Source organism: Acanthisitta chloris, unplaced genomic scaffold (genome assembly GCF_000695815.1).
Source record: "Acanthisitta chloris isolate BGI_N310 unplaced genomic scaffold, ASM69581v1 scaffold24760, whole genome shotgun sequence".
Taxonomy (NCBI): domain Eukaryota; kingdom Metazoa; phylum Chordata; class Aves; order Passeriformes; family Acanthisittidae; genus Acanthisitta; species Acanthisitta chloris.
The window spans coordinates 368-23,776 of NW_008653679.1; the positions used below are offsets into that span (position 1 = coordinate 368).

The 23,409-nt window shown below is 45.3% G+C and overlaps 1 protein-coding gene across 1 annotated transcript; it reads left to right on the forward strand.

Annotated features, from left to right (window-relative positions):
- Nucleotides 1-264: 264 nt before the first annotated feature.
- FANCI (Fanconi anemia, complementation group I) lies at nt 265-23,123 on the forward strand (the record flags this gene model as incomplete). Its single annotated transcript, XM_009082075.1, is given in 36 exon segments — nt 265-395; nt 783-939; nt 1,018-1,075; nt 1,484-1,525; nt 1,806-1,929; nt 2,826-2,911; nt 3,088-3,220; nt 3,450-3,542; nt 4,024-4,160; nt 4,984-5,164; nt 5,731-5,818; nt 6,964-7,094; nt 7,746-7,816; nt 8,717-8,831; nt 9,217-9,339; nt 10,477-10,545; nt 11,768-11,869; nt 12,688-12,782; nt 12,784-12,865; nt 12,960-13,081; nt 13,463-13,627; nt 13,863-14,042; nt 15,343-15,506; nt 15,922-15,998; nt 16,453-16,569; nt 17,297-17,348; nt 17,926-18,053; nt 18,174-18,242; nt 18,371-18,458; nt 18,760-18,944; nt 19,563-19,619; nt 19,700-19,759; nt 20,456-20,542; nt 21,522-21,617; nt 22,117-22,242; nt 23,058-23,123. Coding segments are annotated over 36 exon segments (3,857 nt in total), but the record flags the coding sequence as incomplete, so codon positions are not given.
- Nucleotides 23,124-23,409: the final 286 nt, after the last annotated feature.

Here is a 23,409-nt window from a genome sequence, read left to right on the forward strand (position 1 = left end):
GTAGTTTAGGGTTGTGACTTGCATAACTTTTTTCCCTACTCTCTCCTTATCTGCTCTCTGTAAGGCTCCCCCTGTTCTCAGCTAAGTGGTGTTCTCCGGAGGCTCCAGGTGTACAAGCACTGTGTTCCACTAGTGGAGTCAGGGGACCTGCACTTGAGCAAGGTGTCTGAAATTATAGGACTGCTGATGCTGGAGGTGAGGCTCCTTTGGGCTGTGACTTGCATAACTTTTTTCCCTACTCTCTCCTTATCTGCTCTCTGTAAGGCTCCCCCTGTTCTCAGCTAAGTGGTGTTCTCCGGAGGCTCCAGGTGTACAAGCACTGTGTTCCACTAGTGGAGTCAGGGGACCTGCACTTGAGCAAGGTGTCTGAAATTATAGGACTGCTGATGCTGGAGGTGAGGCTCCTTTGGGCTCTCTTTCCTGGGCTCTGCTAGGCATCATTTCATATGTGCGTTGAGATACTTCACCAAGCCACTAAGAAAATGAGTTGTGTTCCTTCCATGGATCTTCCCTGGGCTAAATTAGCAGGTGTTGGAATTTGCTCTGTGTGTGGATTGGATTGTCTTTAGATATCTAGTCTTAGACTCAAAACTCCAAACCTATAATTACATCATGTTAATTTACTGTTCTATAAAGGACAGTGCAAAACAGATCTCAGGGCTGAACTCCCCTTTAAGGGGAATGTTCCACTCTAAGAAATGTTCTTTGATGATAGTTTGGATATATATTGTGGATTCTGTGCACAGCCTCAGGCTCTTTCCTACTGTTGTATGTTCTCCCAGGCCCGACAGCTGCCAGACCATGCCTTGGCTGAGCTTGCCAACCTGTTTGTGGATGTTATTAAAGGTGGCAACCTGTCCAATGGAAAATCCTTGGAGCTGTTTTCCACTGTCCTCACTGCACTGGCCAGTTCGAAGGAGAGCCTGGCTTATGGAAAAGGTAACCTCTCTCAGCTCCTTCTCCTCAGCCTGTTCTCCCTTCCTCTGGAATCAGCTCCTGAGACTTTTGCTTTTTCAGGTGAACTCAATGGGGAAGAGTTTAAGAAACAGCTGATCAATACCCTCTGCTCCAGCAAGTATGTGCATCTCTGCCTGCTCTTAGTTACGTGGCAAACTATTGTGTTGCATGTTGTGCTTCGTTAAAGACACGATGATAAGCTGTGTGTCCTGTTCTGTCATCTTTGAATCTGTGCCCTCTGTGACAGTGTCTTCTCTGACTGGGAAGCACCCTGTTCCCAAATCCTGTGAGAGCATTGCATGAACTGGTCTCAGGAAGTGCTTGTTTTTATTCCTTTCTTGGTATTTGTTATTGTAAGGGCTGGAGCAGTTCAGAATCATTCAGAACTCACCAAGTCTGGGTGGTGCTGATGATTTCTGGCTTCTAATCCTAACATTGGAGTGTAACAGTGTAATTGTGTAGGAAGGAAGAACTAAACAACAATCCTGCTTGCTCTCAATCTTCCAACCCATTTTTGTTTCACCAGGTGGGATCCTCACTGTGTAATACATCTTGCCAACATGTTCAGGTAATTTTGTTTCCCTTCAACATCAACACTGCTTTGTGCTATGGTCGTGTCCATGTCCTATTGTATGTGTAGTTTGGGGAAAGTACAAATAGGAGGTCTGACCATACCAGGCACAGCCACATGGATGGTTGGTAGATGAACATCCACACCAGATCCATTTGGATACAAAACATAGTCGTGCCCCAAGGGCTGGGCATGGCATCATGGTTTTTATTGTGTGTGTGAATGAGCCTTGACAAATCAACAATTCTCGAAAGGATAAGTGTCTTTGATTCAACAGGGATATTCCACTCTCAGGAGAGGAGCTGCAGTTTGTGGTGGAAAAGATCCTTAGGATGTTCTCCAAACTAGACCTGCAGGAAATTCCCCCTCTGGTCTATCAGCTGCTGCTGCTTTCTGCAAAGGTAAAAGCTCGTGGGAGCTCCTTTGCCTCTAAGTACATACCATGAGAGAAAAATATGTCCAGACTGAGCTCCAGGCTGGATTTTGGCAGGGATTCTGATTGTTCCCAAACCATGCTGTGGTGATCATGACACAGCAGGACATCAGTTAGCTTTGTTTTCTCTAACTCCCTTTAGCCTGAGGAGGCTGAGTGCTCCGAGGAAGAAACCATGTTAATCTTCCTTGTGGGAAGAGAAGAAAACCTTTGGGAAATAAGTGATGAGCACAGCACTGGCAGTCAGCAGAGAGGATTGTTTTTTTCAGTGTTCTCAAGTGTGGTTTTGTTCACTCTCTGTGAGTTGCACACTATAATAATAGCTCATGCAGTATGACTGTCTTCAGGGCTGCAGTCTGACTTGTACTGGGAATGTGTCATCTCCTGTGCTCTTCCTGCAAGCAGAGGTTGCCAGGGACATCTCTGCCCTTTGACAGGGTGATCTGGCTCTTTGCTTGCTTCATTTGTGACCAAGTCAATGCCAAAACGATCCAGTCAAAGAAAAATTATATGTGTGTTATAGGAGGTCATTTGGGTCCACTGGCCAAAATGTATTGTTAGATTTAAGGTTCGGAGTTTGAAAGCCTTCCCAATTGATTATAACATAAAGGATCCTTTCTAATTAATGACAATTTAAAAAAAAAAAAAGACAATCAGGATATCTGAGAGCTTGAGTTTCTTCCAGTTCTTTGATAAGTGCAGTCAAAAGAAATAGGCAAACTAAATCAGAGTGGCTTTGCCTGGAAATGAGCCGTACAGGGCCCCCCTTGTGATTTATGGAGGGAAATGAAGGATATCATGAGATTTGTGATTGGTGTGGACAGTGGGTCTTGCAGTGGCTTAGTGTAATGTCCTACCTTGCAGGGCAGTAAGAGGGCTGTTTTGGAAGGAATCATCAGTTTTTTCAATCAGCTGGATAAGAGACAGAAGGAAGAACAGAAGGTTACACAGTAAGTTCTTGCTCTGTCATCCTCTTTCTTTACTACATGTATATTGGTAATCATCCTGGTCCTGCCCAGGGCTCCTTGAATTTGAATTGTTAAACCTTGTAGAGGTACATCCTCCTTAATACCTAATCAATGATTTATGGCTTTGTATGGCCTGGGTTTTTTTTCTGATAAAACAGGTCAGTGGACTTTGAGATAGCCACAATGCCCCTGGACCAACTCCGCCACGTGGAAGGCACCGTTATTCTCCACATTGTTTCTGTCATCAACCTGGACCAGGACCTGGGCGAGGAACTAATCAGACATCTAAAGGTGTGGCAAAGATGGTGCAGGCACTGCTCTTGAAGATGTTGAAGCAGGGTTTTTAAAACTGAGTTGGCTACCTGGAGAAGGGATTTGATCATTTTTATAACACAGTCATGTTCCCTTTAACGAGTGCTGTGATATGCTTGAAGAGGCATGTACCTGATGGCTTCCTGAACTTGCAGGATGCTTCAGTTGAAGATAACAAACTTTCTGACTGCTAATTGCTGTTTTCTAGACTGAGCAGCAGAAGGACCCTGGTAGAGCTCTGTGTCCCTTCAGCGTGGCTCTTCTGCTATCGGTTGCAGTAAAACACAGGCTACAAGAGCAGGTATGTGGGGGGTGATCTTGCAGAGAACTTCCATGGTGATATACTCTGCACTCCTTGGAAAGGAAGCATGGTTAGGTCATAGTCCCATCAGAATTACACTTAAAATTGTCTCAGGATGCTTGTGGGGAGGCAGTTAGATCATTGGTATGCTGCACTCTACTGAATACTATAAAAGACCCCAGAGGAATATCACAGTTTTCCAGAGTAGTGGTTCCTGTGGGTTGGTAAGAAAAAAAGCAACTTCTTTCTCTAATGTTTTGGCTCTGTGGTGGCCGCCTGAAGAGCATCTGGCAGCAAGTTACCCTCCTTGAGGCATTTAATGAGGCTGGTGTATTTGTCCTGAGAAAGAAGTGAGTTAAGATTTTTGGCAGGCTGTACTGGAACTTGTGGTCTGGCTGGTGCTCTTACTGGAACATACCCAAGACTATACAGGTCCCATTTCAAAGATCATTTCCTCACACTTAATGATTTTATGTTCCAGATATTTGATTTCTTGAAAACATCAATCACAAGAAGCTGCAAGGACCTGCAGTTCCTTCAGGCCTCCAAGTTTCTGCAGGATTTGTTTCCCCAACAACATGATGTAAGCACTGTAATTCTGGAAGTGGTGAAAAATAGGTGAGTTGTTGCCACGTGCTGCAGAACCTTCAATGGGCTTTGGGAGGAGGGAGAGTTTCAGCCTCACTAGAACACTGGGACACTAAATACTGCTGAGCATGTGCTGGCAGGGATCAGTGTCAATATCCAAAGTTTTTATCCCAGTCTTATATTGGTGAATTAGGGGGAAAAAAAAAGCAACAAAATGCAGTTGTATAAATCTGCTCCTTCTACCTCAAATCTCAGAACCTGGTGGTACAAAGGACTAAACTGATCAGGACCTGATCTGTTTCTTCCTGGTACAGCAGCTGATAATGTGAGTCACACTGCTGGCTGCAGTTTGTGTTCTGATCAAGGGATGAGGGATAGGTTCACTGTTTTCTTCCCCCACACTGTTAGTCCTTTAAACATCCTGGGGGGATAGCTGTGGTCTGTCACCAGTTGTCCTTTAGTTTGATGGAAGGCATTCCTCTTCTATCCTCTCTGACTTGAAGATCTTGGGATCGAGTAGGATATTGGTGCATCCTGACTGCAGCCTACTGTCATGTTCAGATCATGAGTGCACATCATCCCCCATAGCGAGAAAATCTTTGGACTACAGAAAATCTAATCTGATGGTTAAAGAACCAGGACTGCAAGAGGTGTTGTGCTGAGTATCTGTCCCTCAGCCTAGAGACAATCACAGTGTTGTGAGGGATGTCATCTTCCCTGCTGTCATCAGGTGTCTCTCACTACTGCTTTGGACCCTGGACTAACTGCAGAAGATTTTAGCTCAGACTGCTTTAATATAAACTTTTCTGTGACTCAGTTGTTTCTCTCCTGATCTTTTTAATGATCTCCTCAGTGCATTTGGCTGGGACCATGTTACTCAGGGCCTGGTGGATCTTGGCTTCAGCCTAATGGAATCATATGAACCAAAAAAGCCCTTTGGAGGAAAAGCTGCTGATACCACTCATGGCCTTTCAAAAATGCCAGCCCAGCAGGCTTGCAAGCTGGGAGCAAGTATCCTGCTGGAAACATTTAAGGTAGTGTATGTTTTGGAGAGTGGTTTTTATTGAGGGGGAGAACAACTCTGTTGTTACTCTCTCTTGATAAATGGTGTCAAAACTTTGCCTCCTGCATCCATCAGGAGGGTTTTGCTAACAATACTAGATTTAATCTCCTATTGCTCCTGTCCAGCTGGAAGAGACCATCCTCACAGAGACCTAATCCTGATCTGTTCCAGCTGCCATGATATTTGTGTAATCCCTGTTACAGTTTCCAAGAAATTGCAGGGAAATTCAGAGGTACAAAGTCTATCAGAGGTGGGACTGAAACCAGCATCTTCACTAAACTTATAAATTTGCATCCCATAGACAGTTTGACCCATTATGTTCTGGGTGTAATGTGTGTGCCTCTGAGTGCTGGTTCTGATTTGTCCTGGGATAAAATCTGAAGCAATCCGTGGATTTAGCCAAAAGGGGACTTGTGGAGACCATCTCACCTTACCTGTCAGAGCTGGATTTGCTTTGTACTGCAGGACGCCTGTGCTCTGAGGTACAGAAATCTATTAAAAGTTTTGATTTTTATTTATTGTTCTTTCTCATTTCAGGTTCATGAGCCCATCAGAAGTGATCTTCTTGAGCAAGTCCTGAACAGAGTCCTCACGAAAGCAGCATCTCCTGTCAGCCACTTCATAGGTAACAGGAAAGAGGGGAAAAATGTGCCCTTCTCTGTGGACAGTCACAACAGAGCTCCTCAGAACACATTAAAGAATCGTAGAATGGGTTGGGTTGGAAGAGACCTTTAAAGGTCATCTAGTCCAACTTCTCTACAATGATCAGGGACATTTTCAGCTAGACCACATTGCTCAGAGCCCCATCCAATCTGACCTTGAATATTTCCAAGGATGGGGTATCCACCACTTCTGGGCAACCTGTACCAGTGTTTTGTCACCCTCATTGTAAAAAAAAGTTTTCCTTGTGTGTAGCCTAAATCTACCTTATTTTAGTTTAAATTCATTACCCCTTGTCTTATTACAGCAGGCCCTGCTAAGTCTGTCCCCGTCATTCTTATAAGCCCCTTTTAAGTTTTGAAAGGATATAACAAGGTGTCCCAAGAGCCTTCTCTCCTCCAGGCTGAGCAACCCCAGCTCTCTCAGCCTGTCTCCTTAGCAAAAGTCCTTGAGGCATCTTTATGGCCTCCTCTGGACTTGCTCCAGCAAGTCCATGTCTTTCTTATGTTAGACTCAGAGCTGGACCCTGTGGGTCTCACCAGATTGGACTAGAAGGGCAGAATCACCTCCTTCAACCTGCTGTCCATGCTGCATTTGATGCAGCCCAAGATACAGTTGGCTTTTTGGAGCTCCTGCTGGAGTGATCTGATACCAAGAAAATAAGTTGTTCCTTTTGCTCTTTCTGAGGTGTCAGCTGCATCAGATTACCTTGTATTCATCCCAGGTGAAAAGTGTCTTTGCAGGCAGTTGCCATGGAACAGCTGACGCACAGAAAGTCAGTCAGTAATCTGTTAAATGTTCCTAGCCTGCCTTCCTCCTCGGCCTTAGGCAAGTGCTTGGGAGCCACTGGCACTGCCAGAGATGTCTGCACTGCAACCTCTTCTCTTACACCTCAGTGCCCTCTGGTGGGGTGAGGTCCTTCAGCTGGGCTGGGAGCATTTCACACTTGGTGCTGCAGCAGAACTCAGATTTTTGATGCTCATCCCATCATGACCTCTCTGTGTAAGGAAAGGTCTTTGATTAGACTGTGTTTGTTAGCTCTACAGACACCTTTTGCTCAGACTTTTGTGGCCCTTTGGCAGCAGGTGCCCCTTTTGTCTTATTTTTCAGACTTGCTGTCCAACATTGTTGTGTCTGCTCCTCTTGTGCTTCAGACTTCATCCTCCAAAGTCACAGAGACCTTTGACAATTTGTCCTTTCTGCCCATCGACACAGTGCAAGGGCTGCTCCGGGCAGTACAGGTAAAGCTTTGCATTTCTCCATGAATATCCTTGTTAGTTTAGTTCCAGTGACAGCTCTGGGCCACAATTATATGCATGATCTGATAGCCCTCCTCTTGAAATAAGCCTTCATACTGTGCTGTAGGTTGTTCGGTGTAGCATAGAACTGTTCTTCAAGCATGGATTTGCATGCGCCCTCTAGCAAAAAGCATATGGTGTGGTCTGGCATGGGACCAAAACTGCTCTGTGCTGACCTTTCATCTGGAAGATGCCCAGATGCTACACCCTGTAGAAAACTAAGCATACAGTGTTTAGCTGAACAGCTGTAACTGTCATGTTGATTTTTCTCCTTCCAAACTCCATGTCAGTATTTCCCTTTGTTTGGGCTGAGATATTGCCCTGGTGTTAAACTTTTACCTGTTTCATGCAACCTGGGGATAACAGTTATTTTCCCAATCCCTTGCAGTGTGTCCTCACTAACCTGCTAAGATGTCTCACTGCTACAGCTCTCTGGGTTTCATTTTCTATTTTAAAATGCTTTGGTTCTCCCACTGTTCTGATGACACTGTTGGAAATGCAGGGCCAGATGGGCCTGAGGAAGATGAGCTCATATGCCCCAAGGGCTTGGCATGCCTTAGTGCTTTTCTCTCCAAAGGTTATTTTCCTTTCCAGCCTCTGCTCAAAGTCAGCATGTCAGTGAGGGACTCCCTGATACTTGTTCTCCAAAAAGCTATCTTTTCCAGGTAAGCTGGGAAGGGAATTCTTTGAAAAGGTTTGCACGACTCATTTATGGGTTTTGGAGCAGAAATATTTTTTATTTTGGCTACATGTCTCCTTCCTGTGTTCTTTGCATAACTAGATGGTGACATCTCCTACCCCTTTAGCCTGGGGCTCTAGTGCAGTCACAGCTCTACTGAACTGAGACACAAATCCCATCTCCCAGCTGAACGGGCTTTGCAAATTCAGAAAGCTGTTAGGAACTCCAAATAAGTAGGCAAAATTAAAACCAATTCCAACATGTGTCTACACAGCTGAGTACATCCAGGGAGAGTCTGGAAGGAACCCCTGATCAGAATGCTGAGCTGTCACCTTCCCTCTGGTCCCTTTCAGGGTGGTAGAGAAGCAGCCTTGCCTTGGTAATGCTTTGAGCAAACCATCCTGCTGTGGTTGTAGACTGGATTGGGTTGGGCAGTGGCTGCCTGGTTACGAATACAGAATTCAAAATTTAGGATTATTATTCAGGGCAAAGGACTTGGTCTTGGGAAAGACCTGGTGTTTCTGTGAGCAGAGGATCAGCTTTTTGTAAGGACTTTTCCAACTCTGAGGTCTATGAGACTCCCATTCCAGATTTCAAGGGACACTTAACACTTGGGTCCAGGCCTGAGGCTCTCCCTGAGTGTGAGCATTGCAAGGACAGAATGGAAATGGAATATTGTGAGAGTGTAGAGCAAGATTGTTCCCAGAAAACTGCCAAGCTCTTGGCTGTTGGAAATTGTGCTGCTCTCTTGGGGATTACAGTTCAACTGGGCCCTGGCACTCTGTATTTATGGTCTTTTTTTCATTGCCGAACTGATCTTGTATTGAGTTCTGAGCTTCTTGTTTCCATGTTTCCTTATGGTTCTCTTTCCTGTCCTGATTCCCAGGCAGCTCGATGCTCGTAAAGCTGCAGTTGCTGGTTTTTTGCTTCTGTTGAGAAATTTTAAGATCCTGGGCAGCTTGTCCACTTCCCAGTGCAGCCAGGCCATTGGTGCCACTCAGGTAAGTGCTGTTCTGCAGTCCCTGGTGTGGATATATGAGACAGCCTCGTGTCTAGTATGCACTGTTTGAAACAAGTCAAGAGGGGACTGTTTCCCAGAATATATATACAACTTCAGTAAGGATTAGTCCTGAAAGGAAAGCTTTGGGAAGTTCAGTGTGCAAAGAGAAGCTGGTCTAGGGACCTTGCTGCTCAGAGTCATTCTCTCTCATCGCACCAGTGTTCTGGGGAGCAATCCCACTGCTCCATGATGTTGATAAGGAGCCTGGCAGCACACTAGGGACTATTCCAGTGATTGTTCAGGGGTCAGGCCTCTTACCACCTTACGTCTGTGTTGTGATGTTTGAGAATTGTACCCAGTATAACGTGACTAGTATTCCCTCTCAGGTCCAGGCAGATGTTCATGCCTGCTATAATTCTGCAGCTAATGAGGCCTTCTGCCTTGAAATCCTGGGCAGCCTGAGGCGATGCTTGAGCCAACAAGCCGATGTTCGACTGATGCTATATGAGGTAAACGTGGTTTCTTCACTCTCCTTTTAAAACAGCCACTAGCTCTTCTGTAGTCTGATTCTACTGTGGCCTCAGGTAAATAATGATCACATTATTGTGGAAAACAACCTATCAGCCCAGTTATGTTCTTCATGGGACACATGTACTAAGGACTATTTCTTTTTTAGTCCTGCTTCATTTTTTTTGGACCATTATAAGCCCAAGGACATGTTGATGTATCTTCCTCAGCTCATGCATTGCATAAGAGCAAAAATGTGTCCAAGTCTTTTCCTGTGGTGTGGCCTAGGAAATGGGCAGTGTGTTTGCCCAGTGAGGAGGAGTGGTATAACAGGCATTGGATAGATGCAGAGGTGCTGGGAGTTAATGATGGGCTCCAAAGAAAATCCTGACTGGAGAGTATGGAGAAACTTTCTTAGACACTGCATCAGGGATCTGTCTTCCTTTCCAACTTTTTATAAAAGCTTGTCTGTCCCTTAGGTTTCTTGTGCCAAATGGCCTATTATAAAGGGCCATTTTTGGGTGCATATCTTAGCTCCTGAGATAGCCATGGGGTACCAACTTGAGAAAAAAAAAAAGTGTTCAGGTCAGAGAGATCCTTGAGGAAAAAAAAAGTGTTCAGGTCAGAGAGATTTTGTTTCCTTCTTGACTTGGTTGGATTGACCTTTGGTGAGCTGCAAGTTTTGGGTGTGTTCGTCGCTGTTGCTAGAAAACTTGTGCTTGCTTTATCCATCCACTGAGTTTCTCAGTCTGCAGGATTTGTTGCCTCCTACAGTTTCCTCACTGGCTTGTTTTGCCTTTGAAGCAGGATTTCACAGTTTGAAGTTGGATCTAGTGCTAGTGTTAAATAGCAGGGAAAGTCACTCTGGGCTTGATGCCACTGCTGCTAGGGAGATACAGCTTGTGAGAGGGCCCCTGTGAGGAAAGTCATACTCTTTCTGATTCATACCTTCTTTCTGTGGTGCCTTTGCTTTGCCAGGTATAGAGTTTTACACTGAGCACATTGTTACTTCCTCATGGTTCCTTCCTCATGATTCCTTGTGGTGCCAAAGTGTCGCTGTCTTACAACGCCAACTTATTATGCCTGTGGTTCATTTTCCCTGTTGTGTCAGCCAACTTGTCCTTCCTTCCTGTCTACAGGGTTTTTATGATGTCCTTCGCAGGAACTCCCAGCTGGCCAGCTCTGTAATGGAAACACTCTTGTCCCAGGTGAGGTACTGCTCATGGTAGGGCTGCAGGGACTCCAAGAATTCTACACTGCAACCACTATAGCGAACAATTCAGGTCAAATATTGGGAAAATAGTTCTCCCTTACACTGGAAACATGTTTAAGTGCTGTGACACTTCCCTAAGAAGGTGTTCAAATCCCTGCTGTGTTGAGAGAGCAGACTAGGTAAACATCTGGAGACTGGTTCAGACTTGTCAGAAGGTGGAAGAGAAGCTCTTTCCAACACTTCAGTTCTTAGGTGCTGTGCAAAGTGGGAGCCCAGAGAAGTGCTTTGTGTTCTCCCTGTTCCTTAGTGTACAGCAGTTACCCTCCCATACTTCCCCAAGGATGTGTGCTGACACAGTAATTATTATTGCTGTCCTCCCATTGGGAGAATACCCAAGTCCATGTAGGATCTGGGAGGATTAACTCATCCCCCAACAGTGTTGCTCATGGCAACAAGACAATCACATTTCCTCAATCCATTGGACAGGCTGTGCTTTCTTTGAGACAAGTAATTTTCTTCCCTTTAATCATCCATAGAGTTCATGCTGACTAATTCCAGCTTTCCCATGACAGTATAGGGTCTGAGAAAGGAATGTGAACAGAGGCAAGACAGCTTTTGGGTAGCAGAGGGCACTTAATAAGAAGTTGGTGTAAATGTATAAAATTTTATAGTGTCATTATATGTATAACTTTCTCTTTTTGGTTCTGATCCTGCATCAGCACTCAGAGCATACCTCCTTCCTGTGGCATGCCAAACAGCCAGGAACTGGTGCAAACACCATCTCTCATTGATTTGTTTTCATGCCAAGTGCAGCCTCCACAACTGTCTGCAACCCTAGGGCAAGAAGCTGAGTGCCATGGCAGGGATGGGTGCTGGTGTGGGTGGCAGGCAGCAGCCACAGTTACTTTTCCTTTCTGTTTAGAGGATGTGTAGCACTGCAGGTGAAGTGCAAGTGTTGAGGCAACACAGCAAAAAGTGGTCAGATAACCTTGGTTCAGGGCAGTGACATGTCCTGGCTGAAATGCACGTACAACTCCAGAGGGGATTTTAATCACTAGTAGAGTAGATGATGTGGCTCATGTACTGCCCCATTATTCCAGTGCCAGTTTTTGCTCTGTAGAATGGGGTACAAAGATTATTGTATTCTGTTTTTGAACATCCTAAGAGGCTCAGTTACCAAGTAACTGGTTATTTTTATATCTTGTTTTCTGTGACAGATAAAGCAATATTACTTGCCCCAGCAAGACCTCCTGCCTCCACTGAAACTGGAGGGATGTATTATGGCTCAAGGAGATCAAATCTTTCTGCAAGAACCACTGGTAAGAGCTATACTGACTGGCCACAGCTGCAAGCTCATCTGTTATATAGCATTTTAGTTGTCCTGCTACATGAGCTGAATACCTTGTGTTTCTTCAGTCTCTTCTAGCCTGGAGTGATTCCTTTAATGACAATAGAGCTGGGCATCTCACCTCTGCCTCAGGCTATCTATTAGAGCTCCGCAAGCATGGTGGTTGTGAGGACCTGTGTGAAAAACGCTCTAGGAACAGTGTAGTTCTGTTTTCCTCTATTGAGCTCACCCTGTGGGGGTTTTTTCCCTCCTTCAACCTAACTCCACATAAAATAGTTGCGCAGTGTGTGTGGACCAGGGGGAAGAATCTGCCCTTTGGTTTGGCTCTTTTAAAATTGTTGGAGATGAGACTTCAACGATTCACTGGACTTCCGAGGGAACAAATTCAAATTAATCACTTTGTTTTCCCCTAAGGAAACTTGCATGCTGTGCTGCAGTAGCACACTCGGGAAGGGAACAGACACTTCATCTAGAGTGAGAGTCCCTTTGGAAATTCCCTTTCCATCCGCTTCAGCAGCTGAGGTGGAGGGAGCAGTCGGAATTCTCTGTATACATCCCATCTAGGCAGGCTCAGGCAGAGAACATTGTCTGAAGTTAGAATTGGGCAGCTGTGTGTAGGATGGCTGCTCCCCTCATTCTGGGGATGAGGCATGTTCTTGAGATTCATGTGGAACTCCAAAGGCAGTCATGGCTCTTTGCATCCAACTGTAACAGCCTGTCCCCATGTCCACTTCTGCCAGTGACCTTCAGCTTGCAGGCTGAGTGTGACTGTGTGGCTGCTTCCTTCAGGCCCATCTGCTCTGCTGTATCCAACACTGTCTCGCCTGGTATAAGAGCACTGTGCATCTATGCCAAGGAGCTGAGGAGGAGGAGGAGGAGGAGGAGGGGATTTGTGCAAAACTTTGAAGACATGCTAGAATCTGTCACACGACGAATGATCAAGAGCGAGTTGGAAGACTTTGAACTGGTAAATCAGATTTTCAGTTTGACTCAGTGGAAGAAGACGCTGAGTTCTTGTCAGGTTTTGAAAAGATTTTTCACTTGTTTCCTTTACCTCTCAGGATAAATCGGCAGATTTTTCTCTGTCTTCTGGTGTTGGTGTGAAAAATAACATCTATGCCATTCAGGTCATGGGGATTTGTGAGGTTCTGATTGAGTACAATTTCAACGTCGGGAATTTCAGGTAAAACATCAAACCTCACCCTCCAGCACTAGCTGTGCTATTATTTGCCTACCTCTCTGGAGTACAGCCCCACTGCAGTGCCAACACACAATCAGTGATGTCTTCTGAGTGAGTGCCTTGTGGCACAGCCACTCACAGAGTCTTGGGGAGTGTTTTCCTTTTGAATGTCACGTGTTGTGGGAGATGAGATCTGACATTTTGTAGAGGAGCAGGTCGAGGAGGAATGGATGAGGTATACATTGTTAGGACGGCCTGGATATGTCATAGGTCATTGTTGCATCATTTAGGAAGTGTCATTGTATAATCTGGCAACTGAAGCTCCAAATAGGAAACTCTAAGACTGGATTTTCTCCATTAATACTTTCTACTACTTTATTGCAGTAAGAACAAGTTTGAGGATGTCCTGGGCCTGTTCACATGTTACAACAAACTCTCTGAAATCCTGAAGGAGAAAGCTGGAAAGAACAAATCTACCTCAGGCAACAAAACTGCACGGAGCTTCCTGTCCATGGGTTTTGTATCTACTCTGCTCACAGCTCTGTTCAGGTGAGAAGGTGTCCTGTCTTCAGTGGAGCAGAGCCAGACATCAATTCAAACCATGCCTATTAGTGTGTTTGGAAAGGCTGGTGGAACTCTATCCTCTGAGTGGTCACTACGAGCTACCAAAACAGAGGGTCTTTTCCACCCTGAGTTCAGCCAATGATTTTACTTGTAAATGCATGTTTAGATTTTGAATCTCATAGGCCATCCCTGTGCTTTTTCTGTGCTCTTGGTTCTTCAGGGACAGTGCCCAGAGCCATGAGGAGAGCCTGGCAGTCCTGCGCTCCAGCACAGAGTTCCTGCGCTATGCTGTCAGTGTCGCTCTGCAGAAGGTGCAGCAGCTGGAGGAGACAGGGCAAACTGATGGACCAGACGGACAGAATCCAGAGAAGATGTTTCAGAACCTCTGCAAAATCACACAGTGAGTCACTGTGGCACGTGAAAACATCAGCAATGCATTTGGGGCATTTTTGATTCTCAGGGAGGGTTTTGAAAGAAGAATGTAGTCTGTAACTGCTTCAAACAGCTATTGTTCCTGGGTTGAGGTCATTGCCTTTCTTTGCTGCTGAGAAATTAAGTGGAGGCACTACAGTTTCTGTGCCAGAGTGAGTGATACAGCTCTAATAACAGTACTTGGCCTGGAAGAACCAAATGCCATCAAACTCTCATTTTCAGCTTCTTTCTGACTTTTGTTTCATCACTCATTGTCACAGAGGAGGTAGGATGGTTACAGGCTGGATTCTTGAGGCCTGTGGAATGCAGTGAAGTTAAAATTCACTTTGAGCTACAGAACAAAACAGATGTATGAGGGACACAAGCTTTAGAAAACATTTGTTTAGGACTTCTGCAAGATGCTTGAAGACATTCATGCATCTAATCCTTTGGAAATCTAAGAATGTGAACCATGTAAATGTCTTTTGGAATCTAGGTCATATCTGCATGGGGTCCTTTCAGATCCCAGTCAGCAGAGAGCACAAAATGCAAATTACCCCTGCCATGCATAATGCCTGTTTTGTGTCTCACCCCAAATAATAGAGGCTATTTTTGTTGCAGTCATTAGGACTACATGTGAGCTACATGTTTTGCGTGATTGGACATTGAAATAGAATAAGATCATCTGTGCAGGCGACAGAACTAATGAGAAGAAAGGAGAGGGAACATAAAAGGGAAGAAGTGGGCTTAGGGGAGCAGGGAAAAGATGTTTGCCTACAAATAGAAAAGTCTCCTTTGGGCCAAACAATTTTGCTTTCCTCACAGCTTTCCACTTTGCTTTGCCTGCCTTTACCTTTCTGATTTTATTTATAGAGAGCCCTGTAGTGATATCTGACATTTCACAGATCCAAACTGCCAAGAGAAAAGCTCTTTTTGTCACTGGCAGATTTGACCTCAGTGGTCAGGGTTTGGGCAGTCTGAGAAAGAAGGAAAGCTGGGTGGAAGAAATGAGTGCAGAAAGATGGACTTGAAATGGGATTGGAAGGTCTCTTGGCACCTGGAAAGAATTAAATTATTTAGCTGTGCAGGAAGAATGCAGTAGCTGTTTTGCTGACATTGAAATAAAATCTTCTTAAAAATGGATCTCTTCTCCCACCACTTTGCTGTAGGAAATAGACCTTCTGATTTAGTTATATTAAAAATATGATCCTAAGAGTAGAATCTAGTTCTTGCCCTGTGCAGGCAGCTTTACTGGGGTGTGTGATGTTAACTCATCTCCCATCTCACAGGGTTCTGCTTTGGAGGTACACTTCAATTCCCACTGTTGTTGAAGAATCAGGGAAGAAGAAGGGCAAAAGCATTTCACTTCTGTGCTTGGAAGGTTTGCTGCGGATCTTCAACACGGTGCAGCAGCTGTACACTGCCAGGATCCCCCAGTTTCTGCAAGCCCTGGGTAGGCATGTGGGACAATTCTGCTCTGGTTTCCAGCTTCCATGTTCCAGCCTGTGAGTGGGCACTTAGGGGCACAGTGCCCTTTATCCATAGCTAGGGAGAGGGTCTGGTCCTTGTCTGTCAGTAACAAAATGGGCTTAGTAGCATTGATTTTTCACACCAGAGACAAGTTCCAGAGATATCTTTACCTGCTTTTATAGAGCTCTCAGTCTGTCAGCAGAGGAGAGTTGGGGTCTGATATAGCATTCATCTGTTTGAAGTTTGTCTTTAACACATTTTTCTGCTCACCACAGTTCTGCAGTCTGTATTCCTCCCCTAGCTGTGAGCAGTTGCAGTCTTTCCCACTTTTGGAAATAAATCCTGTATTCTGCTCTTGGCATTTAGCTTTTTTTTCTGCACCTCTCTGTCTCTGCCAGATATTACTGATGGTGACGCAGAAGAAGCGGATATTAATGTCACGGAGAAAGCTTCCTTCCAGATCCGACAGTTTCAGGTGAGTACCACTGTGTGCTGCAAGCGTTCCAAGGCACTTGGAATTCTGGCAGAAAACTCTGCTAGCTCTCTGTGGCTTGCTTGACCACAGGGTTGAGTATGTGATAGTAACTGTAGCACTGATTCACCAGCAGTTCAGAGAAGTTTCTGATCCCTAAGGGATCCTTCTTTGGGTGCTGTGCAGAGCTGGATGGATGTGCATGGGGTTTACAGAACTACAGGTTCTTCAGTATGGCATAAACTTACCTGAGTGTTGTAAATGCCACATTGAGTCATATGCAGGCCTCTCTGTAAGCACTCCTAACAAAACCCAGCACTTGCTCTTTAGAAGAGTCCTCTTTTTATACTCTTTGTCATTCTCCTTGCTGCTGATCCCTTTATCTGCTGCAGCTTCTGGTTGTTTGCTTCTGCAACATATGTGCACACTCAGGGACAGTTTTCCTTCCTGTGATCAGAGGTCCCTGGTGAACCAGCTCAGCACTGCTGAAGATGACTTCAATGCCAAGGAAACACAGTCACTCATCACAGTTCTCTCCACCTTGTCCAAACTCCTGGATCCGACTTCACAGCAGGTACTTCACAGGCTTCATATGGTGGCAGGGAAGGGTGTTGTAGCCATAGGTGTGGGAAGGAGATTATTAGATTGGGTTAACACCTGCAGGCTCTGACCTGTGTGTGTCCTGCCTCCTCCCACAGACCACACCGTGTCAAAGGGGCTGTTTGCTTACACTGCCAAGGGTTCTGCTGTCACACACCTGCAAGGACACTTAAGAGCAAGTTGTCTTCCCATCCCACTCCTGCATGTTCTGATCCTGCTGTTGGGCATCTGAATGTCTTGTTTGCCTGAGCAGTATCTCCTAACAGAGCCTAGTTGTGGTATTGCTTCCACATGGGAATAGAGGCAAAAAAAGGCCAGCAGACTTGTGTCCAGTCCAAACTGGCTGAGTGCCTAATTCCTTCTATGCAAGGAGTCATTTTCTAAAGTGCCCCAATTTTACAAGCTAGGAACTGCACTAAGTGTGCCAGAAGTCTGGAGTCATCATTTACCTTAAATTAAATGGAGCTGTTACTCTGTCCAAGGGAATGTATAGCCATTCCCTTGTCCTGGATCTCAGCTCTTCACCTGTTAGTAGGTAAAGTGTCCCTTGTGGGACTTCACAGAGCACCACTGGGTGCCTTCTGCCAGAAGGGAACTCCACTGATCTTCCTTTGCTGTGATTCATTGTCTTCAGTTTTTATTATTATTAATTTTGTGCTTTGAATTCTGTTTCAAAGTCATTATGTCTTTTCTCCCCTTAGTTCCTTCAATTCCTGACTTGGACAGTCAAAATTTGCAAGGAAAATGCTCTTGGTAAGTAAGCTTTGGGGAGCACGTTTAGATGTGATGTGTGAGGTCTGACATTAGACCCTTAGATGCTCTGCTGTTGTCTGTCCTGGTTTTACCTCTGGTAAGATATATTCTGGTAAGATATATTGTGTGGCAGATTGCCATGACATTGTGGTTATTAGCATAAGTATTAAGGAAGGAACTCCATCTCTGAAGCTATCAGCGTTGCTGAGGAAGAGGAAACCACTCACTTACTTGACTTTTCTCCCTCATTATTTAGGCTCAAATCAGGATTTATACTCTGGAAAAATAGTGCTCTTGCCAGAATTGGTATTGCACTTCCTCAGTGCTTTTGGTCACAATTTTTCTATAAGCTGAGGGCTCCAGTGTGCCATACTTCCCCTTGCACTATTTTATGGGATGCCTGATGCTTTAAACTCTGCTTTTGGAACTGCTGTATTTTGATAGGATTTTCACCTACTGTGTATCATTTCTGTTAAATCCAGATGAATCTGAGACTTTCCCTCACTGGATGTCTGATGTTCCTAAATAGCTAGGGGAGCTCTGCACCTGCTAATGTGTTGTTTTCCCTTCCCCATAGAGGATATTGCTTGCTGCAAGGGTTTGCTGTCTCTGCTCTTCAGTGTCCACGTTCTGTACAAGAGTCCTGTCGGTCTTCTGCGGGAACTCGCACAGGACATCCACGCTTGCCTGGGAGACATAGACCAGGTATGATGCAGAATCAGCCTAGCTCTTCATCACACAGTGCTGCCAGGGCAGAATTGAGTGCATCTCTGGTGCAGGCAATGTGACAGCAGCTAAAGAATTTGTTTTCTCTTCTCTGACCAGGACATAGAAGTAGAGGGTCGGTGCCATTTTGCCATAGTGAATGCCAAGACTGCAGCCCCCACTGTCTGTGTGAGTCAAAATAATGCGTGTGGAACAACCTGTAGTGTCCATGGCTACTCTGCTGCAAGCAGCTTGCAGGTTTCTGTTGTGCCAAACTCCTCCAAACACCTGTTTTGTTATTGGTGTTTCTGTCTTAGCTGCTGGTTCTGGGTCAGGTGGATAAGGTCCTCGAAGAGGTGGATTGGCTTATCAAGAAACTCACCAGTTTGGGGCCAGACACATCAGGTAATAAAAGCAGTCCAGTTCTTAGTGTTACACCTTTGTCAAACACAGATGAAGACAGAGATAAAAAAGCTATTTTGAGATTTTGAGGTAGCATCATCTGAGGGCAGGTTAAACTCTCCCTTGAGCTGGTTCCACATAAACAGTGTAAGATAAGGGTGTTGTCACAAAAATCCCTCCAGTGATTATTTTCCCCGTGCCACACAGGAGCTTTGTGCTTCAGACACAAAGATGCTTTGTGCCTCCCACCTGCATAACTGGATTCATTAGACATATTCACCAGGTATTAATCCCTTTCTTCTAGAAGACACTTCTCAGGCATCAAACCAAACTCAGGCTCTGGAGAAAGGTGTAATTCTGCAGCTGGGAACTCTGCTGACAGTCTATCATGAGCTGGTACAGACTGCACTCCCAGCAGGGAGCTGTGTGGACACACTGCTGAGAAGCCTCAGCAAGACATACGCAATTCTCACCTCCCTCATCAAACACGTGAGTGTGCTGTGCTGGCAGTGGGCTGGCTACAAGCTAAAAACTTTCTCCCCATCTGCTGCAGCAAGCTCACAGTGACCCCTGGCAGCAGCTGTGCTCAGGCTGTTGATCTCTTGCAGCAGTTGAGCCTTTATTCTGTTAGCTTTCATGCCTTTAATTTCATGCCCTTTCTGAGCAGCGATAGTTGTACTAGTGGAAAAAAAGGAAAACTTCTCTCCAGCTGAATTTGGCTTGGAGTGGCTTTTTTTCAGTGTATCTTGTGGGTTCCTCTACACAACCCTTTGCCATAATGAAGACCGCTAGCACTGTTCTCACAGTGCTCATCAATCCTACCCTTGACACTCATTCCCATCGAAGCCTGAAGCTTTGGGCCTGGGGGAACTGGGCCATAAAAACAGGTCAGTGGAGCTCCTTGGAGACAAGGTGGTGAATACCCCAGAGCTCTCCTCTCACAGCTCTTGAATGAAGACATGGCATTTGGGATATATAAGCCACTGGAGAGGATAGTTCTTGCAAATCTTGCCCTCCCCACTGTGCTGTTGGATGAGCTGCTTCGTGCTGTGCCTGGGTACAGGATGGGGACAGCACACCTAGAAGAATCTTATGTTTTTCTTGCAGTATATCCAAGCTTGTCGCAACACCTCAAATACGATTCCAGGAAGGCTAGAAAAGTTGGTGAGTGTGAGCAAAGGGCTGGAGGAAATGGCTCATTGCCTCGAGTTAGGAGTAAGACCAACCTCTCTGCTCCTTTGCAGGTGAAGCTCTCAGGTTCCCATTTGACCCCACAGTGTTACTCATTCATTACTTATGTACAGGTAAGGCCTGAATTAACTGGCAAAATCAGTCTATGTGATGCTGAATGGTGTTATCAGCTGCAGTATGTGGGCACCTTTGGGGATTATTAATCTTCTTGACATGACTTGAGTTTCTCATAGTTCAAGCTTTACTATGTCAAATAATAGCATAAGAAATTTCAGCACCATTGGGACTGAGCATGCTGATTTCTGCTGGAGCAGGGAAGGAGCTGGTTTTCAGTTGGGTTTTTTTTTCCTCTGTTCATGTGGGGTTTTTTTGGATGAGATTAATACTGCTGTTAACCACAATGGCAAATAAAGGTCAACAACACTGCAGTCATCACAGTGTGAAGTAATGTGGGTGCCAAAGACTGCAGTGCTGAACCTGGGATTTGTCTGCCTGGAGAAGAACTGGGTACTTGCATGAGGACCACAGGAACTGTACAACATACTGGGGAAAGTGTCACGGTGTGCAGAGCTATCACTGCTGGGGACTTCTCACACATGCATATTTCTGAGTGTATGAATTATGAAATTAGCTTTTTTTTCCTTATTTTTTGAGAGTATCCTGAATTCCATCCTTGTGTTGCTACCTCTCTGTCATCTAGCTGGTAATGCTGTTAGCTGGCCAGAGCTAGCACTTCTCTGGCCTTACTCAGCTGGCCTTTCTTCCCTGCTTACCCTCTAATGACAAAATCTTTTGACATCCTGCTTCAGAACATTCACAGTGAGAGCTTAAGCCTTGCTGAAGAGAAGAAAAAGAAGAAGAAAGAGGATGAAGCTGCTGCAGTCTCCACAGTCATGGTAGGTCTGACTTGCTCTTTCAGAACATGGACTGTAGTTGAACTTGGGATCACACCTCGAGGTTTGTGTTACTTGGTGGCTTCTTACAGATCACCAGGGACAAATTGTCATTTGGGTCTTTAAATAAAAATCAAATTTAATCTACCATAACTTCAGAGAAAAGTCTAAAAAATAAACCACAAACAAAACAAAATCAATAAACAACAAAATGCCATCTCCACTAAAAGCTCACAGGCATGAAACAAAGGTCAGTCTGGATAGTTTGTCTTGTCTGGTATTTTTACCATTTGGGGTAAGCTATGAAATTAAGAGTTATGTGCTAATTTCTTGGAACCAATACTGCATTCTGTTTAAGTGTTCCTCAATTTTATCAATACCTTTAAAGATGAAGGAATGGTTTCCACTGAAGTAAGGCAGTTGAAAATGACTGGATTATTTTGTTGGGAGCAAGGGAGTAGGCAGGTAGGTTCCTGGTCCTTGATGTCCTTTGTTTGTGCTCCCAGACAGAATTTCCTCTGTCTAGTCAGGTGTCCCAGACATTCCTGTGATGTTAAGGTTTTAAAAGCCACAAGCATTATCTTCTTAGCTCTTCCCTGAGTGTACAAACCAGTAGTGGTAAATAAACAGGGCAACAATGTGAAACATCACTGTGATCATTGCCTGGACAGCATGTGCTTGGGATGCCTTTGGAGAGCTGGAGCAGAGGAACTGCTGCTCCAGTGGCTGTCAGGAATATCAGGGCTGTGGACTGCAGGCAGAGTACAGAACAATAGAAAGGAGAGCCTCAGTGCAGAACAATCCTGGGAGTCAATTTAAAACCAGTAACAAAGCTGGCAAGGCTTGTTGGGGCAGGAGTGGTACAGAGCAAGGCTACTGAAGAGCCTTTTCTAAACTGTGAATGTTGTGATCTTCATGTCATGCTGCAGCACCACTGTTCCCTTCCAAATCAGGCCCGTTAACACTGCTCTCTGCATTTCAGGCCAAGGTGCTTCGGGAGACCAAGCCAATCCCAAACCTGATTTTTGCAATAGAGCAATACGAGAAGTTCCTTATCCATCTTTCCAAGAAGTCAAAGGTAATGCAAAGCAGAGATCTTCCGTGACCTGAACTCGGTGGAACAGTGGGATCAATGGCAGGGTGGAGGGCTACTGTTAACGTCTCTACTAGTGCTCAAATTAGGAAGGTGTAAGGACCTTTCAGCCCTTGCTCCTGGCCCAACAGTACTGAATTGCTGCCACAGTGATACCTGCCCATGACCTCATACCGTGTGGTTTCTGGTGCAGCAGAAACATGCACACCTCATGCTTTCCTCACCTCTCCTCCCCAGTTTGTGTCATGAAATGTACCACGATGAGGTACTACATGAGAGTGAGAGTAACTGACAATCACTTGGCTTTTAGGAAAACATAAATGGGCCACTGGACTGCATGGGAGCAGGTGCTTTGTCACCTTCCTTTTGCTTCAGTCCTGCATTATGACTGCAATGGACTCGGTCCCAGTGCTGTGCAAAGGACTAGGCAGGATAGAAAACTAAACTCAGATGCTGAATGTGGCTCCCCCTGGTTTTGCTGCAGGTGAACCTGATGCAGTACATGAAGCTAAGCACCTCCCGGGATTTCCGCATCAACGCGTCCATGCTGGACAGTGCCCTGCAGGAGCACAACACAGAGGATGCTGAGAATGAGCCAGACAACAACGAGGTCAGAATTCATTTAGCTGCTTTTACTGATAGGTTTCCCCCTCTTTAGAGGCCAACTGTATTTGTGAGCTGTGCAGGTATATGTGAAAATTAGGACAGCGTCTCTTCCCTGGGTTCACTTTGATATTCACTTTGACACTAAGCTGACACAAAGGAGGGAACAGTTACTCTGGCCAACACACCCTACAGCCTTCTGCCTTGAGTGGCTTTTATTTCCATGCACCATCTCTGTGTGTCCTTGGTCTTAGGGAAGTGAAACTGCTCTTAAGGCCTTGTTTGCCTCAGCAAGCAGAGAGGTCTGTCAGCATTACCTCTGAGGACCTACTGCCTGGCCAGGATCCAGCCTTTGCAGCATGATGCAAAGTGGTTTTGCATGCAGGTTAAGTTCTGTAGATAAAGACCTGGCAGAGCAAACTCTGCAGGCATCATTTTAGAACCTCAGACCCATCTTCACTAGATAGTGCTGGATAAGAAAAATAACCAATTTACTCTGCTGATTGTCCAGGTTTTTATTGGTGCTTCAGTCCATATTTTCCTGAGTGTTTCAACAAGTCAAAACCCAGGACACAGTCCCTGTCCTGTGCCACTGGTAACCTGTGGTCTAAGTTCCAGTATGAACTGGGGAGGGGGTAGCCCACGGGGAAAGTCTCAGTGGGTGACAGAAGTCCCATACTCAGGTCATCTTGTTAGGGAGGAAAAAAAAAATTGAAATCCTGTTCTGCACTCCTGGCTTCTTGCTTTAGGTACACATTCCTTAGACTAATCACACAAAAACAATGACGCTCTGTACCGGTACTCTCTCCCTCCCCTCTCCAGAGCAGCACAGCAGAGCAGACAGATGAGAACCAGGAACCCAAAAAGAAGAGACAGCGAAAAAAGTAAAGCTCAGGTTGCTGCTGCTGCCTCCTCCCACGGTGCCTGTTCTGTGGTGGACTTGCCTTGTCTCGGAGAGCTGCATGTATGGAGGTCATGGTTTGTTATTTCCCTTGGCAAATACTTAAGACTTCTTCCTTTGTGCCCACGAGTGTGCAAGCAGCGACTCTGGCCCCTGGATCAGATTTTACACCTGGCTGCTGCCCTTGGAAGCGCCTCTGCTATTCAAATGTGCTGCTACCAAAATCATCTTCCCCAGGAACATCCCTTCTTACAGCAAAAAGGAAACAGAATG